General features: G+C 45.1%; 1 protein-coding gene across 1 annotated transcript in view; it reads right to left on the reverse strand.

The window, feature by feature from the left end:
- LOC111149449 (chromosome unknown C11orf49 homolog) overlaps window positions 1–18,433 on the reverse strand; it is a 190,880-nt gene that overhangs the window by 18,366 nt on the left and 154,081 nt on the right. The window contains exon 3 of the mRNA XM_022506537.1: window positions 2,525–2,609. Within this exon, the coding sequence (XP_022362245.1) occupies window positions 2,525–2,609 (85 nt within the window). The remainder of the gene's footprint in view (window positions 1–2,524; window positions 2,610–18,433) is intronic.

Genomic DNA, 18,433 nt, shown 5'->3' on the forward strand with positions numbered 1-18,433 from the left:
GGCTCAGGTCATGGTCTCAGGTCCTGGGATCGAGCCCCGCATCGGGCTCTCTGCTCGGCGGGGAGCCTGCTTCCTCCTCTATCTCTGCTGCCTCTCTGCCTACTTGTGATCTCTGTCAAATAAATAAATAAAATCTTTTTAAAAAAATTGTGATGACTATATAAATGAATGGGCAAATGAATATAGGATACAGTTGCTGACTTTTGTTCTTAGAGTTACTTAGAACTATGGACTACTAGAACCATGTAAAATTCCTGATAAGGGAGATCACTCCTATGTGCATTTGGTCAGAAGACACCTATGGAATGTGTAGCGTGTGTCTGGGTACTAGGTGCTCTGCTGAGCGACAGGGGTCCCACAGCAGCCAAGACTGGCAGAGACCCCGCCTGCCCCCATGGAGTGCACACAAATGAACTCTTCCTTTTCTCCTTTTGTCTAGGAATTTTTTAGTTAGAGATCATGGTTGATTTTTATCATTTAGTGATGTGGAAATCATAGTACAATCTTTAAGAGTACTGAGTTTCCTCCCCAAAATTTTGGGGCTGAATCTTCTTTAAAATAATCTGACCCCCAAGGGGAGCTATCATTGGAATTCGGAAGGTAACTCTACTTGGCTGTTTTTACTTACTTATTTATTTTTAAAAGACTTTATTTATTTATTTGACAGAGAGAGAGAGAGAGAGAGAGAGATCACAAGCCGGGGGGAGGAGCAGGAAGGGGGAGAAGCAGACTCCCCGCTGAGCAAGGAGCCCGATGTGGGACTCCATCCCTGGACCCTGAGATCATGACCTGGCTGCCTTTAAATTGCAAGAGATAATCTCCCACATTTTATATTCAACTATGGGGAAAAAAATCTAAATCTCCTTTGGCTGGCAGGCAAGTTAAAATGATAAAAGCTGAACTGCAGATTTGGCCAGTGGCCGACTGGCCCCAGAAGAATAAGTACCCACAGAACAATGAGGAGAAGATTTGGGGGCGCATGATCACAAAACATGTTTTGCATGTGACCAGCAAAATCAGCCCATGAGCCGTGAACTGCAGAACAGCCTGCCCCAGTGGGAGGCTGGTGCCCGTTGCTGGTGGCAGAGGACTAGCTGGTGGAGGAGCTGGTTGGCTCATTTTAGAAGGACTAGGATGGTTCTTGGGGTAGAGCAGCCAATGCAGTTGTGGTTTCGCTGGGTCGAACTACCACACAGAAATGAGCAGCCATATGAGCAGGTATGAGCATGAGGAGGTTAAGAGCAAAGTCTCTGGATGCAGGCAGCCTTGGGTTCAAGTCATGCCTCTGCTACTTCCAAGCTTTCAGTAAATTCAGGCCACCTCTTCAAGCCTCTGCTTCCTATTTTTTTTTTTTTAATCGAGTTACATCAGTTTCCTCTTCAGTAAAAAAGGAAGGTAACAGTTCTTGTAAGGATCGAGTGAGATAACTAACATAAATGAATTTAAATGAGACAATGAAGGTAAATGCATACATTATGATTTAGGTAAGATGGGCATTTCAGAAACTATTATGAAGGCTTTACTTTTTTAGAGCAGTTTTCGGTTCATGGCAAGGTGGAGGGGAAGGTGCAGAGATTTCCCGTAGGCTCGCCGCTCCCACCACAGCCTCCTCCGCTGTCAACATCCCGCACTGCGCCCGAGTGCGATGTTGCACAACTGAAGAGGCTACACAGACACGTCGTTATCACCCGAAGTCCATACTTTACATTACCCTTTGCTCCTGCTGTTGTATGTTCTATAGCTTTGGACAAAGGTATAATAGGGACGGGTATCCATCACGTATAGTACAATATCGAGTGTTTTCCTAAACATCCTCTTTTATGGCAATTTTAGACAACACAATTTTTGAAATCCTTCCGTCACCTTAGCTCAAATTCCGTGTTAAGGAAAAGTTAACGAAGGCAAAGTCCAAAGACTTCACTTGGTTAAAAAAATGAATGACTGTGAAGCCAAACGCAGAAATTAGGGGGTTCTAAACTATTTCTGCCAAGTCTTCCTGGTTCTGGACAAATCTTAAAAATCTTTTAGCAGAAATAATACAATTTACCTTTCCGTCACATGGGCTTTATCACCTTCGTGCCTTTCCAGTCTCCAACCTCAAGCCTCTCCACTGGTCGCTGCCAACTCTTGCCCCTTCTCTTCTCAGAATATCCTCTAGAGGTTTCTCTCTCTCTCTCTGTGTGTGTGTGTGTGTGTGTGTGTGTGTGTGTCTCTCTCTCTCTCTCTGTGTGTGTCTGTGTCTGTGTTTGCGTCTTCATCTCGCCACCCCTCAACTCTATCTGCAGACCCGAAGTCTCCCCACAGAAACCACAAAGGATCATTTGGTTTCCCTTTGGCAACGGCAGAAAGGGAGTATTACGTTTTGGGGCAAATCCCAAATAGACCCCTGACAAATGCCAGTTTCTCCCTAATGGTTTTTTAGTCTACCTAATGGTTTTTTTGGTTGTTTGTATACATTTCAGGTTTCTCTATGAAGCCCTGGTGCACAGAGGGCTGAGCTGGCTTCTAGAGCCCAGGGACGTACCTGGCCGCTTTCTGAGTGAGCTCCAGTGGGAAATCCGGGCACAGCAGTTGCAGCAAACAGTGATACTCTCTCATGGTCAGCAAATCTGAAGTTGAAATGGAGAGGAACACGTTAGGTGTCTGTGTGGGAAGGCATTGGTCTCTCTTTGGCCCATTCCCGGTTTCAGACCTCATTGCGGTAGAGCTCCTCTTACAAAGGTGAGTCAGTGTTGGGGGTGCACTAGCCACCAACCTCCAGCGGTGAGATTTTTAAGTTCACTGTTTCTACAAAGGCCTTCCTGGGTGGAAAGTACCCAGCTACAACACTTTGGCTAAAGAAGTTTCACTGGTTTGAAAAATGGTGGGGCGAAAAGGGAACAAGAGGAGTACCTTGATCAGCCTTCTTAGTTTGGTTTTCCTTGTGTATGAAAACCCACAAGAATGAGCCGTTTCAAAGCTGGTTAAATCTGCTGAAAGTCTCTGGCATGGTAACGTTCACCACAACATGCCCAAAGACCATCCACAGAATATCTGGAAGCACTAGTAAGGCACTCAGTCTTGGAATATATGGAGAAGAATACATCATAGCAACCCACAGGCCTTATTACTCTGTCATCCAGGATTGCACACAATCTGGTCATCCTGTTATAAAAAGCCAAGACAAATGCTCAAGATACACGATCAAGGAAACCAAATGGTTCCTGATATACAGAAGCAGTGCTCTGGGGGAGATGAGCCAGAATGAGGCTCTGTTAGCCCATCAGAAAACCCAGAGAGGTAAATCTCGGGATCCCAAGGGAGAGGACATACACCAGTGTGTAAAGGTTGTTTTGCTACTGCATGGACCAAAGCCAAAGGTTTTAGATCAGTCAGGCGGTGGCAATCCACCAGTACTCTGTACACCAAAGCATTTCACATATGGGAGGACAAGCTAATGGTAAAGCAGGAGCAAGCAACCTGGAAGCCATCCTAACTGGGAGAATGAGTGAGAAAAGGGAATCCAGAGGCCATGGCCACATTTGGGGAATGAAGATGATGATCATAGGCACTTGGTTTCTTTGGACCTAAGTTAGCCCAAGCCACAGGAATCCAGATCTCCTGCCCTGCTAGTTTGGTTGATGCTTTTCCAAGATAAAAACCCCAAGTCTCCAGGGAGAGGCCTGGGCTCCTACTACTTTTTCATCAAAGCTCAATTCAAGGTGGGGGCAGAGAGTTAGACTAACCACACTGCCAGAGTCAGGGACACCAAAGCAACAGACTCAGCGTCAATGTAGGTCAAAGGATCAAGATGGCTTTTGTGGCCTTCGTCTTGGCCACAATGGGGTGTGCACTTTCCTCTCCTAACTCGTCTGACCTCGGGCACAGCCTAGTTGGAGGTTTTGTTCTTCAAGGGATGGAGGAAGAGCCCCTCGTGGTCTCAGAGATTTGAGGTAAGGTGCGGGAAAGGTGAAGGCAGGGGAGAAAAGCTATTGAGTCTAATGGGTTCCCATGTTATTCTCACTCCAGAACTCCCCGTATAAAAAGGAGGGATTTCTTGCAGGAAGTAAATCCAGGAATACCTTGGAGACACTGTGGGTTTGGTTCAGATCCCCTCAATAAACCAATATCTCAATAAAGTGAATCAAATGAATTTTTTAGTTTTCCAGTGTATGTAAAAGTTAGGGTTACACTAAACTGTAATCTATTGAGTGTGCAATAGCATTATGTATAAAAATAGTACACACCTTAACTTAGAAATATTTTATTGCTAAAAAATGCTAATCATCGGGGCGCCTGGGTGGCTCAGTAGGTTAAAGCCTCTGCCTTCAGCTCAGGTCATGATCCCAGGGTCCTGGGATCAAGCCCCACATCGAGGGCTCTTTGCTCAGCGGGGAGCCTGCTTCCCCCTCTCTCTCTGCCTGCCTCTCTGCTTACTTGTGATCTCTCTCTGACAAATAAATAAATAAAATCTTAAAAAAATGCTAATCATCATCTGAGCTTCCAGCAAGTTGTAATCACTGATCACAGATCAGCATAATGTTAATGAAAAGGTTTGAAATATTTCAAGAATTACCAAAACATGGCCCAGAGACTCGAAGTGAGCAATTGGTGTTGGAAAAATGGCACTGATCAACTTGCTCAATGCAGGATTGCCATCAACCTTCAATGTGTAAAAAATGCAATGTCGGCAAAGCACAAAGCTGCCTGCAAAGGAAGGTTCTATCTTTGAATCATCATTGCTTTCCTAGGCTAAGCTTTGGTGGACGTATCTAACATCATTTTGGGGGGTCCAAGTGTTTCACAGAAATCCACATTTGTCCCCCCAAATTACCTACAGGATATCCTTGGGAAGATAAACCAGGTAAAGGAAAATGAGAAGTCCAGAGAACTGTGTAACTCTCATATTAGTCAAGAAAAGACAAGGCTGGGCATCAGTTTCAGCCTCCTGGTTTCCAGACCCTCAGCTTTCTTTAGGATTTTTTTTTTTTAAGTTTTTTAATTTATTTGACAGACAGAGATCACAAGCAGGCAGAGAGGCAGGCAGAGAGAGGAGGAAGCAGGCTCCCCAATGAGCAGAGAGCCCCATGAGGGGCTTGATACCAGCATCCTGGGATCATGACCTGAGCTGAAGGCAGAGGCTTTAACCCACTGAGCCACCCAGGCGCCCCAAGGATCTTGATGGTATAACTCATGTAGTTCAAATACTTGCTTCCAAGGATAGAAGAAAAACATAAAAATCATTCTGTATTTCTCTAGGGCAACAACACATCTTAGAAATACGAAATACATCAGAATAACAGAACATACCACGTTCACCACTTCTAGAACTTGACTTTCCTAAATGTAAAATGAGGAAGATAGTCAGATAAAGAAATGAATGAAAGTCCAGGCAAATGGAGAACTTCTGTCACCTTGATTGTGAAAAACAGTTGTTTTTTTTTTTAGATTTTATTTATTCATTTGACAGATAGAGATCACACGTAGGCAGAGAGAGAGGAGGAAGCAGGCTCCCTGCTGAGCAGAGAGCCCAACATGGGGCTTGATCCCAGGACCCTGAGATCATGACCTGAGCCAAAGGCATACACTTAAGTGACTGAGCCACCCAGGTGTCCCAAAGACAGCAGTTCTACTTCTATTAATGTAATGGCTGGATAATATCAAGGCCACTTGATTTTAAGGGAGAGACATCTGCTACTTGGAGACACTCCTCAGTTGTGTAGTGGGTAATGGGGGGCATGGTGAGTGGTAAGTCTTGTTCTAAAATCAGAACATTGACGAGCAAATAGAAGTTGTCCCCATCTTGTCCCGCAGGCTAGGGTGCAAATCTCAGCTCTGCAATTTACTCGTTATGCAACCTTGGGCAAATTGCTCAATCTCTCTAAATCTCAGTTTCTCATCTGTAAAATGGGAATGATGATGCTTACCTTTCAGGTTTGAAATCAAGATTAAAAGAGATGATGTCTATAAAGTAGTCAGCAGATTGTCTAGAACATAGTAACATGAAACAATGGGAGATATTTTAGTTTTGTTTTTAAATCCCGGGGGCAAAGATAGGAGAGAAGATGAGGAAGGTGCTCCTTTCTGAGTTTAAATGCTTAAACACCCAGGAGTGGCTTGCCTTGAGAATTCTGTTAGGTCGCTTGAACGAAATCTGTTTTTATCAAATTTTTATTTTTATTTTTTAAAGATTTTTTAACTTATTCATTTGAGAGAGAGAGCACGCGCACCAGAAGGGGAAGGGTCAGAGGGAGAGGGCAGACTCCCCACAGAGCAGGGAGCCCAATGCAGGGTTCCATCCCAGGATCCCAGGACCATGACCCAAACCAAAGGCAGATGCCCAACGGACTGAGCCACCCAGGCGCCCCTGAACCAAATCTGTTTTTAATACTCTTTTGCAGTAGTCATTTGTTTACTATCACCATGGGCCTCCTCGGCTCCAGCCACTGTGTCATAGCAATGAACAAGCCAGCAGTCTCCCCACCTCCTGAGCTTACACTCAGACCCTAGTTAACCCTAAATGCTCACTTTGGGCCCTCTAAGAGCTCTTCAAGATCTCAAAGGCCCTTTCAGGCAAGGCTTTGTGCCTCAGGAAAAACGGTAATGAGACTGAATAGTTACTGAATTAGCTCACTTAACCTTCACAACAACCTTAGGAAGGAGACTCCATTATTCCCAGTCCCACTTCACAGATAAGGACATGGAGGCTTAGAGAGATGAAATGCAGTTGGCCCTTGAACAATGGGCCAGTGAACAATGAGCACTACCCCTAACAATGAGTTAGGGGCACCAAACCCCTGTGCAGTCAAAAATCCTTGTATAACTTTTGACTCCCCCCAAAATTTAACTACTCATAGCCTGCTGTTGATGAGAAGCCTTACTGATAACATAGTCAATTAACTTATATTTTGTATGTGTATTTTCCTATACTGTATTCTTACAATAAAGTGAGCTAGAGAAAAGAAAATATTAAGAAAATCATAAGGGGAGGGTTGCAGGGGGAAGGGGGGTAGGGAGAGGGTGGTGGGGTTATGGACATTGGGGAGGGTATGTGCTATGGTGAGTGCTGTGAAGTGTGTAAACTTGGCGATTCACAGATCTGTACCCCTGGGGCTAATAATACATTATATGTTTATAAAAAATTTTTAAAAATTATATAAAAAAAAGAAAATCATAAGGGGAAAATACATTTACGGTACTGTACTAAAAAAAAACAAATCCACGTACAAAGGGACCCATGCAGTTCAAATTCGTGTTGTTTAAGGGTCAGTTGTCTTCTATCTGGTGAGTGAGAAAAGAAGGGTCCAGAGCCTGGGGGACAGGAAGGGAACATGGCTTCTCAGAGTGGAATCCTAGGCTGGGAGGGAAAGATGGGGGTTGTGAGGGCTGGGGGGCCTTAATACCGACAGCCAGCATTTTCTGAGCACTTACCATGGGCAGACACTGTTCTTGCAAGTGTTTTCCTGTGTCGTCTCATTTAATCTTCACTATGGTTATCCCCATTTTACAGAGACAAAAACCTCAGGTCATGGATGCTTACGAGGCAGAAGTGGAATTCAAACTCAGGCAATTGGGCTCCAAAGTTTACCCAAACAACTTTTTCAGCACCTTGATCTTATCAACCTTAATGTGGGAAGGCTTAAGAGCTTGTTTTTCCCTCCAAACAAACAGCAGGAACTAAATAGCTCCAGGTGAACTGGATCAAGGAGACAATTCAAGTGAATTGGGATTTTTTTTCATGTAAGAAGTTTAGTCTGAAAGGTTCTAATTACTGTCAACAGGAAAGACTGTAGCCCCAGCAGCAGAGCCAGTGCCCGGCCAGAGGCTACGGGAGGGTGGGGGATGGTTACACCTGCGCTCCCGGCCACGCCCGCCATTTCCCAGCCCCGCCCACCTGCCAGCCGCTCCTCCTCCTGGCAGGTGCAGGAAAGCTAAGCGGTTTGTACCAAGTGGTATGTACCGACAGATGCCTTCTCCAAAGGAACCCTACATCCCCAACCTGGAAAGCTTCAACCAGCAGGTCCTGAAAGTTCAAAGGCAAAGGCATAAGAAGGCTTTGGTATAAGATAAAAATTAGAACACTCTCCACAAACTGGTGCGTTTCTTTCTCTGGGTGGTCAGAGCTGTTAAACATTCTTATTCTCCACCTTGTAATAATCCCAATGACTGTGTGCCTGGCTCTGGACCAGAGGTTTCTATGTCCTTGATCCTGTCCTTTCCAGAGACAGTATGGTGTTGCACGGGCTCGTAGCATGGACTTCAGATTTATCCCATGGGTCCAAATCCCACCTTTGCCACTAACTTCAAATTACTTGACCTGTAAGCTTTCTGTGCCTCAGTTTCCCCACCTATAAAATGAGGATAATGATGCACGACCATCATACAGGTTTGTTTTTTTTTTTAATAAAGGTTTTATTTGTCAGAGAGAGAGGGAGAGAGCGAGTGCACAAGCAGGGGGAGCAGCAGGCAGAAGGACGACAAGCAGACTCCCCACTAAGCAAGGAGCCTGATGTGAGGCTCCATCCCAGGACCCTGGGATAGTGACCTAAGCCGAAGGCAGATGCTTATCAACTGATCCACCCAGGCGCCCCCATTATACACTTGTTGTGAGTTAATATAAAGTACTTAGAACACTGTCTGGTCCATCAAAAGCGCTGTGAGTATTTGCTAATATTATTTTAAGAAATAAAGAAACTAGGGTTTCTTTAACTAAGGTTAACTGCCTTCTCAAGTAAACAGAGCGAGTCGGAGGAGGCTGAATGGTGATTCAGACCAAAGTTTGTGTAGCTCCAAAGGTCCTAAGAGCTCTACTCCTGCAGGTGGGAGCCAGCTGGTTTTCGGAGAACTTGACTTCTGATGGTAGGACCGTTCATGCCAGGTGACTGGCAGACTTCCTGTCGAAGTTAAATATACAGATACCCTCCTGTCGGGCCACATATAATTGCGCAGGGCAACTGTATTAGTACAGCGCCCGGACTTTGTAATCAGACGACCTGGCTTCAAAGTCCGGCTTCACTACTTAGCCGCCAGTGTGATTTGGACAAGTTACACAACTTCTTGAACTTTGGTTTCCTCTTTTTTGAAATGTGAATAAGCACAGTACCTACCTAATGCGATTGTTGTAAAAAATCGAATAAGGCAATTTATTATTTTTAAACATTTTTTTAAAGTAACCTCTACCCCCAACGTGAGGCTCGAATGCACAAGCCCGAGTTCAAGAGTCACATGTGCTTCCGGCAGAGCCAGCCGGGCGCCCAGAGGCAATTTAAATATAAAGAGCTTTTCTGAAAAAATTATTGAAGTGCTCAACACATGGTAGGATTATTTTATAATTATTAACTGATGAAAATGTGGAGTCCTGAATTTAAGGAATCTTTAGACTTAACTTAAAGCCTTTAGCACAAGGCCTGGCACATAGTAGTAAATATTCGTTGGAGGAACGAATGAGCAAAAACAGGCATGATATAGTGACCCAGAGGAAAATTCAGAGGGACCAATTTCTGGTTATCATGTGAACACAGAGTTGGGGACTCTCCATGCACAGGAAACACGTCTACAAATTTAGGGGGACGTGAGGAGATGCTAGGAGCTCTAAGTGCTGAAAGTGGGGAATGTCTTGTTGGATAGGTACCACAGTTCTCGGTAAACACACCACAACCTGGCAGGCGGACAACATTCCACGTGCTTGCTGACCCCAAACACCTTCTTACCAAGTGCTCCATCCAGTCAGCCTCCATATTTGATTTCATAGGAATATATCACCAACTGTACCATGAAAATCAGAGGAAGCCTAGGGTTTACTTCCCATTAATTCACTTTACCACTGTTACAACTCTAGCACGAATCCTGTAGTTTTCAGGATAACCAGGCCTCATGCAGAATATTCTTTTGTTGGTTGTTACCTCCACTGTAATCATACAGGGTGGTAGGTGAGGTTGTTTTGGCAAAGAAAAGGAGTCTAATCAGAAATGAACTGGTGCCCAAGAAACAGGCCTAACTTGTTCGTACCTCCTTCTTTCTCGGAAAAGAAGGATGAAGATCTTCTCTTGTCTTTTCTACATCTGGTCTGCCTTCTTGCTGTGGAAATTCCTGTCTCTGAAGCTCTGTGGGGGCAGCTTAGTCATCTCTACATCCTCCTGGAAGACCACCATGTGTGCCCACACATTTGCTCAGAAGAACTGTGGTCGAAGACTCAGACGCCTCTGCCCTTCCTGGGAAATGGTGCCTTTTCCAGGGTCAGAGTGATGTCATTAAAGGAGACCAGTGGAGGAGTGCCCGACAGAAGGAACTGGGGCCATATCTTTGTCCCTTTCTCAGAGAAAGCCTTTCCCAAAGCTGAATCAAGTGGGGTCCAAGGGATGGGGGATGAAGTGGGGTTTGGTTTGAATTGATTTGTGTGGGTGCCTACATGTGGACGGCTGGGTGAGCTTGGGCCAGGACAAGAGCTAGAGATAATGAAATGCTACCAAGCCGTGGGGAATCCCAGTGGACTGAAAACCCCTAGTTGGTTGGCTGGATAATCTCAGTGGGAGGCCACAGAGGCCAGAGAACACCACAGCCCATGAGCGGACTCTCCAATTTTCAGTTGTAATTGTTTTTATGTTCTTTTCTGCCGGGCTTATGCTCATTCTAAATGGCACTCACCCTCGGCCAGCCTGCTCTGCCAAGAGATGCTCGGAAGGACATGGGTAGTTAGGGGCATGACCACAACGCCCCTTCCTACCCCCAGGGCCCTGAGGCTTTGGTACCAGTTCGCAGCTGAGTAAATACTTCTCAGTGTTACTTGGCAAGGCGGGGGAAGGGAGTGAGGGAGAGTGGGGAGGAGAGGAGAGGAAGGAGGCAAGACTGTCTGACAGCTTCACTCTCCATGTAGCATGTGGTCCCACCAGTCACAGGAAGATTGCTAACGCCTAGAGCCATGTTCCTGCCAAGCAAAGCCCCAGAAGAAGAGCAGGCCGTGTTCTTAAGTTTTGTCTTTTTTGACAGCACTGTTGTTTTATATTATAAATGGAGGGCAGTGATCATTAGTTCACTGAAAGGGAAACGATTTTATGAAAGGAATGAGAAGCCCTGACTTCCATTGACACCTGTGGAGTAGAGGAGTTGGGCCATTATGAACACTATCCTTTGCCAACCCATTACTCCCCAGAGCATGTTTAATGCGTTGAATCAGGGGCAGAGAGCCAGATTCTTTCTTTCTTTATTATGACTAAGCCCAACATCAAGGGACTCTTTCTGTTTGACCAGTATGTGCATTCTAGGCAAAGTCTTAAATCAAACAGTAACAATTACGTGGCAATTTTTAGAAAGAACAAAACAGACTCCCCAGGAATTGTTTATATTATCAAGGATTTAAAGAAATGTGAGCATTTCTAGTCAGGGTCTGAAAATTCTTCCACAGGGACTGTGTATGGCACAGCCTGGCCATCTGCTCTGGTTGTGAGGCTAAACCTGGGCTGTCCCTAGCTCCCACTGTGGAACTGAACCACAGGTCTGATCTGATCTGATCTGATAAGGATCCCCCATACCACGTTAGACCCTCTCTTCTGCTCATCATGGTGGAGCTGTTGGGAGTTTGAGGACCAAGGCAAGGCTTGGCTCTGGGGAGGACGCCGTCTTGGGCAGCTTTGGTGACATGAACCACAGCAGGCCACGCATGGCCGGGGTGGGCGGCCACATGGCATTGTGGAAGGAGGCATCAGTGCCAGGAGAAATGAAAGCGCCTCTCCAGTAGCAACAGGGCTGGCCACTCTGGCACGAGCACAGTCTCCTGACAATTTATTGAGGAAATGGGAGGCAGCTTTGGACACCCAAATGCACAGCTGGATCTTGGCACCATAAGCTGTCGGAAGGCCCAGCAGCTTATCAGAGAAGCTATCTCAAGCCTCATATCTGCACCCATTCACATCTTGGTTAGAGACCAGCAAGCCCAGCTCTGCCAGGTGTTGCTACTTGACGTTTTTGTTGGAAATAGGAAGACAGGAAGTGCCCCATGCCACAGAGACTTCAGAACGAAGGTTGAATTCTTATCCGGGGAGAAGCGAGCGCTGTCTCAAAGTCCTGTGACCCAAACCTGTTCTGAACCGAACAGAAATGGTCCAAGAGACACAAGAGGTGGGGCGGAGACGGAACTTCAGTCCTCCTCCTGGTAACTGGGGGTGAGAGGAAACGTCCTGCCCTCTCAGTGGTGGTGTGTCTGGAAAACCTCACTCAACCTTTGAGAAAGAGGCAGTATTTTAAATTTCCTTACATGAGTTTTTATGACCAGAATGAGGGTTTTCATGTTGTTTTGAAGGGGGGAAAGGCCTGTTCTCCCACAGACACATGATATGACATAGAAGAACTCAGCCTGAGCTCTGCAAAGAACTAACCATATTATTCTGGGTACAACTCTTCTGGGCCTCTGTTTTCTCACCTTTAAATAAGAAAGATGTGCTATGTGACAGTTGAAAAAATATTTTAAAACTGATCACCTTTTCCCCAATGGAAATCTTATAATGAAACTCAATGTATAATGCAGGTAGAAACAAAACCTTTATTAAAAAAAGGATTTTATTTATTTGAGAGAGAGAGAACATGAGCGGGGGGTGGGGTGGGAGGCAGAGGGAGAGGGAGAAACAGACTTCCCACTGAGTGGGAAGCCTAATTTGGGGCTCAATCCCACAACCCCCGGATCATGACCTGAGCCGAAGGTAGACGCTTAACCCACTAAATCACCCGGGCATCCCAAACAAAGTCTTTCTTACCCAACCCTCGCCTCACCTAGCCTAGCAGTGCAAGGGATAAAGTGCCTGGGAGAGAAGGCCTGAGACACTGCTTTAAAAATCCAGAGCTGGGGCGCCTGGGTGGCTCAGTGGGTTAAGCCTCTGCCTTCGGCTCAGGTCATGATCTCAGGATCCTGGGATCGAGCCCCGCATCGGGCTCTCTGCTCAGCAGGGAGCCTGCTTCCCCCCCCACTCTCTGCCTGCCTCTCTGCCTATTTGCGATCTCTCTCTGTCAAAAAAAAAAAAAAAAAAAAAAAATCTTTAAAAATCCAGAGCTGTCTGGAGGATGGTTAAAAAAGCTGTGACTCTGACTCTGAAGTGGGACTTACCCACTGACTGCTAAGTGCCTGCGCCAGCTGGGATCCAGATCCTGGTTCTTTGGCTAACCAGCCACGTGACACTGAGCAAGCCACTTAGAAATAGGAGTGAATGTTAATACTAACACCATTGATAATAGTCTGCACAATACTGATACGCATCGTAAGGAGTTTTTGAGGAGATTAAAATAGATGATTTAAAAAAAGAGACCCTGGGGCGCCTGGGTGGCTCAGTCCGTTAAGCGGCTGCCTTTGGCTCAGGTCATGATCCGGGGTCCTGGGATCAAGTCCTGCATCGGGCTCTCTGCTCAGAGGGGAGCCTGCTTCTCCCTCTGCCTGTCACTCTTCCTGCTTGTGCTTGCTCTCTCTCCGGCAAATAAATAAATAAAATCTTAAAAAGAGATAGAGTGAGAGAGCGAGCCTGGGGAGGCCTGGGTGGCTCAGTTGGTTAAGCGGCTGCCTTTGGCTCAGGTCATGATCTCGCAGTCCTGGGATTGAGTCTCACATCAGGCTCCTTGGCTCTTAAAAAAAAAAAAGAGAGAGAGAGAGAGAGCCTGGCAGCTATGCTGGTGGTAAGCATAACATAATATACAGAAATGTCAAATCACTACATTGTACACCTGCAACCAATGTCACATTATGTGTCAACTACATGCAAATTAAAAAAAATTAAAAAGAGAGATAGTAAATTTAAAGCACTAGTATATGGCCCAGGGTAAGTATTCAATAAACAGTGCCTGCTCCTGTTATCACGCTCCTGCTTTTGCACACAGGTGGGACAGCACCTGCGTCACAAAAGGCACAATTCATCCAAGTCCTCCAGCTCCAGCCAGTGGGTGGCTAAAACAATCTTATTCCTTATCTCATGTTTATTTTATCTTGCCTTTGTTCTTACTGATGAGAGAATAACAGACTTCCTGCCTGAAGGCAGGTGCACACCACTTTCCTGGAGAGTCGACGCACTGCCAGCCCTCTATCATCTCAGACTGAAAAGTACTGATGAGTCACATTTATAGAGAGACTGGATAATCATGAAAACCATTTTCATACACATTATCACTTTTGATCCCCCTACGAACCTTGAGAGGCGGGGGAGGGAAATAGTATCGTTCCCATTTTTATAAACAAGGGAAATGAGCCTCAGTAAGGGACAAAATCACCAAGTAACTGGCAGAGCCAGGACCTAAGCAAGGCTTCTCTTTCTGGGTCAAGGCCTCTTTCCACTACCTGGGCTGGTTCCCTATGATGCCCTTTCCTTCTTGCTGTATGGACCTCAGCCTGCTTTTACGTCTTCTATGGGTGAAAAACAGCCGGCATAGTGAACTCCATAATGAGAATGCAGGGAATGGTGGCTGCTACTGCTGTTACTGTTAGTATTACCGTCAATATTTAAATCTGCTCCCAGCTAGTTCATCTCTTTTTCTCATCCTTCTCCCAGGCTGGCTCCTAGGGTCAGATGGGGTCTCCCTGGCTCCCAGCTTCCTTGCTGCCCCAAAAACAAAAGGACAGACCCTTTCTAATTTAGGTGACTTGCTGCTAATCTCTATAAGAAAACAGAGAAGGGAACAACAAAACAACAAAACAACAAAAATAATACACATTTGAAGCCATTATAGGCCTATGTCTGCAACAGGACTGAACACAGATTAGCAAGAGAATAGCATACTTCGTGTACACACAAAAATGCTTCCAACTACCTTTCTACTTTCCAATTTAAAATCAGGCTGATGGGATGCTTGGGTGGCTCAGTTGGTTAAGATCTGCTTTCGGCTCGGGTCTTGATCCCAGGGTCTTGGGGTCTGCCTCCTTGCTTGGCGGGGAGTCTGCTTCTCCCTCTCCCTCTTGCCCCTCGCCCCCAGCTCATGCTCTCTCTGCTCTCTCTCTCTCCTATAAATAAATAAATAAATGGATGAAAATCTTTTAAAAAATCAGACCGACGGTTTGGATGGAATTTTATTAATATTAATTAACATTACTTTTTTTTTTTTTTTTTTAATTTAGATAATCTCTATGCCCAAGGTGGATCCTGAACTCATGAGCCTGAGATCAGGAGTCACACGCTCTACTGGCTGAGACAGCCAGGTGCCCCTGGGATGGAATTTTAAAAAGCTATCAGCAAAACTGATGACTTGTCTGAGAAAGAAAGCCACAGAAAACAAAACACCAACAAAAGTACTTCTCTGGGCTTTCCACTGTCCAAAGTAGCCATAGAATAAATAGGAAGTGGAAGAGATTATGCATTTGATTTGCTTAAAACACATTTTCCTTCTCTTCTAAATAAATATGAAAAGAAGCAGTGGCTAACAGTTACTCAGTAAGAGAGAGTTGAACCAAGACACACTAAAAATAATAAAAAAAAACCAATCTAAGTCCCTGGTTCTTGATGATTGTGTGAGTAGAGGAAGACTGTTGCCAGCATGTAGGCGTATTTATAAAGACCACAGCCTGTTCTCTCGTCAGAATCCACTAACTTCCACCAATGATGATGGATTTATGGCTACCCATCAACTAAAAAAATAGACTTAAGAAACAAAAACAGAAGGAACCAGAAAGAGGGTTGGATATAGATAAACACATACATCTCTTCAGATGAATCCACCTTTGTCTTTCCTGCTGTTTTCTGTCTTTTGTGGGCACATATAATGTACCCTATCTATAATTATATGTATATGTGTGGCTAAGTGAAAGGGGCAGCTAGAGACAGAAGAGGCCTGACTTTTTTTGGGACTGGAAATGGCACTGGGATGGGAAAGGAAATTGACGTTAGCAGTTACTGTTCCTTAAAGCCATGAGGTTTGTTTTTCAAAGTATGGCTTTCCTGGTAAAAGATTCTTTGCCTGTAATGTGAGTGAATCACTCATCTTATTTTAATAAAAATGTGAACCAAATGATAGAGGCTCTGCATCCTGGGAAAGGACACAATGGTTAGGCTTTCTGAACCCTGATCCTTATCTTTCAGTGGGACTGGCAGGCATACAAAAAGAAAGGAAAAAGTTCAAAAATATTCCGGTGGCATCAAAGGATGGACCCACCCAATTTCTTTCATGCACTTGTATTCTAAAAGACAAAGTCTGGTCTTGTGCACTGGGGTCTGGACAAGGTGCCTGGTCTCCTCATGGGTGGGTGGCCTCTAACTGGCCACCAGCTCCTTAAGTCTCAGTTCCCTCTTCTGCCTCACATGTAAATGATCAGGGTCGACTGGACTAAGTTAAATAGACCTTAAAGTATTTAAGGTTGTATGTCCTTTTGACCTTTTAAATTTTGTTACCTTCACGTTGCCTGGGTGACTCAGTCGTTAAGTGGCCGGCTCTTGATTTTGGCTCAGGTCATAATCTGACCTGAGCCAAAGGGATGGAGCCCCTTGTTGGGCTCTGTGGTTAGCCAGGGAGCCCGCTTGTGGATTCTCTCTCTCCTCTCCCTCTCTCCCTACTTGGCTCATGAATGTGCACGCGCAGGCGTGCACACACACACACACACATACACACTCTCTCTCTCTCTCTCTCTCTCTCTCTCTCTTTCTTAAATAAATAAATAAATAGGGGACCTGGGTGGCTCTGATGGTTAAGCGTCTACCTTTGGCTCAGGTCATGATCACCAGGTCCTGGGATCAGGCCCCACATGAGGCTTCTGACTCAGCAGGGTGTCTGCTTTTCCCTCTCCTTCTGCCTCTCCCTCTCCCTGTAATCCCCCCCAATGCTCTAACTCAAATGAATAAATAAAATCTTAAAATAAATAAATCTTTGAATTTTGTCACCTTCATGTATAATCCACTTGAAAAATGAAGAGAACAAAAGTATCAACACTAGGATGACATCAAAGAGTCTTTAAAAAAAAAGCATAACCATTCAGAATTATTTTTTAAAAAGTACAAACTTGGGGAGCCTGGGTGGCTCAGTGTGTTAAAGCCTCTGCCTTCAGCTCAGGTCATGATCCCAGGGTCCTGGGATCGAGCCCCACATCGGTCTCTCTGCTCAGCAGGGAGCCTGCTTCGCCCTCTCTCTCTCTCTGCCTGCCTCTTTGCCTACTTGTGATCTCTCTCTGTCAAATAAATGAATAAAAATCTTAAAAAAAAAAAAGTACAAACTTTTAATCTCAATAATCCTCAAACTTTTTGTCTCAATAATAATCCTCAATAATCCTTTTTGTCTCTATTTGAATCCAAGATTCTAGGATTCTTTCACTGTAATTCTCTGTGGTTGAGGCAGGAGCACAAAGAACAGGTAGGGAATGATGTGATTACAGGTAGCATGGAATTTGCTAGAAGAGTGGGGATGCTATGAATCTGTGTTCTTGCATTCTGGTGTAGCACGCGTGGTAGCCAGGAACGTGAGATTGGGAATTAAGACGGACCTGGTTCAAAACGCCTCTGTTACTTACTTCGTAGCTGTGTGGCATGGGGAAAATTCTCTGAGCTCCAGTGTTCTCATCTATAAAATTGGATAATGCTTCTTGTTTCTCAGGCTCTATACAACGGGGACCCCTGCTAGTGCCCTAACTGCATCTCCTTCGACTCATTTGTTGCTCAGGCCATTCCAGTCACACTGGCTTCGTATTCCTTGAATATGTCAAGCATGCCCTTGTCTTAGGTTTTGGTATCTGCTTTCCCTTCTGCTGCAAATCCCTGCATGGCTCTCCCCTCCTTCAGGTCTCTGCTCCAATGCCATTACACAGTAAGGCCACCTCTGGCCACAGTATTTAAAACTTACTGCTGTATGAGCTACTGAAGATTTTTAGACGAGATTACCTATCTCCCTGCTAGAATGCAAGCTCCCAGTGGGAAAAGAATTTGCCTCCTTTATTCGCTATTGGTTCTCAATATATAACTGTTGGAGGAGCAAGACTGCTCTGATAATTAAGGGAACTACTGCTTAGGAAATTCTTCACACTCACTGGCTGAGACAGAAATCGGCTGGCAGAGTTTTGTTTGGTTTGAACTGTATATATATTTTTTTTATTTGTTCTTGGTTCTATTATTTATTTATTTATTTATTTATTTTAGAGACACAGAGAGAGTGGTGGGGGTGGGAGAGGAGGAACAGAAGGAAAGGAGGGAGAGGGACAAGCAGACTCTTCGCTGAGCATGTAGCCCTGGGGCTGGAACTCACGACCCTGAGATCATGACCTGAGCTGAAATCCAGGCGTGACCTGAGCCATCCAGGCACCCCTCCACTGTATTTTTTTAATTTGGAGCTAAAACATTAGAAAACTCAAGACATTTCCTACAATACAATCTAGACTCCAGATCTCTCTTTTCTAGAAAATCAGAGGACCTGCAATAGCAGACCAGCATTCCTACACGGCCACGAAGGGCTAGGGCTGAGGCAGAAGCTAGCTGTCCTTGTAAGCCTGCCACAGACCCCCTGCAGTGCTTCC

This window comes from Enhydra lutris, unplaced genomic scaffold, assembly GCF_002288905.1.
Source record: "Enhydra lutris kenyoni isolate GAN:26980312 unplaced genomic scaffold, ASM228890v2 scaffoldscaffold22, whole genome shotgun sequence".
NCBI classification, from domain to species: domain Eukaryota; kingdom Metazoa; phylum Chordata; class Mammalia; order Carnivora; family Mustelidae; genus Enhydra; species Enhydra lutris.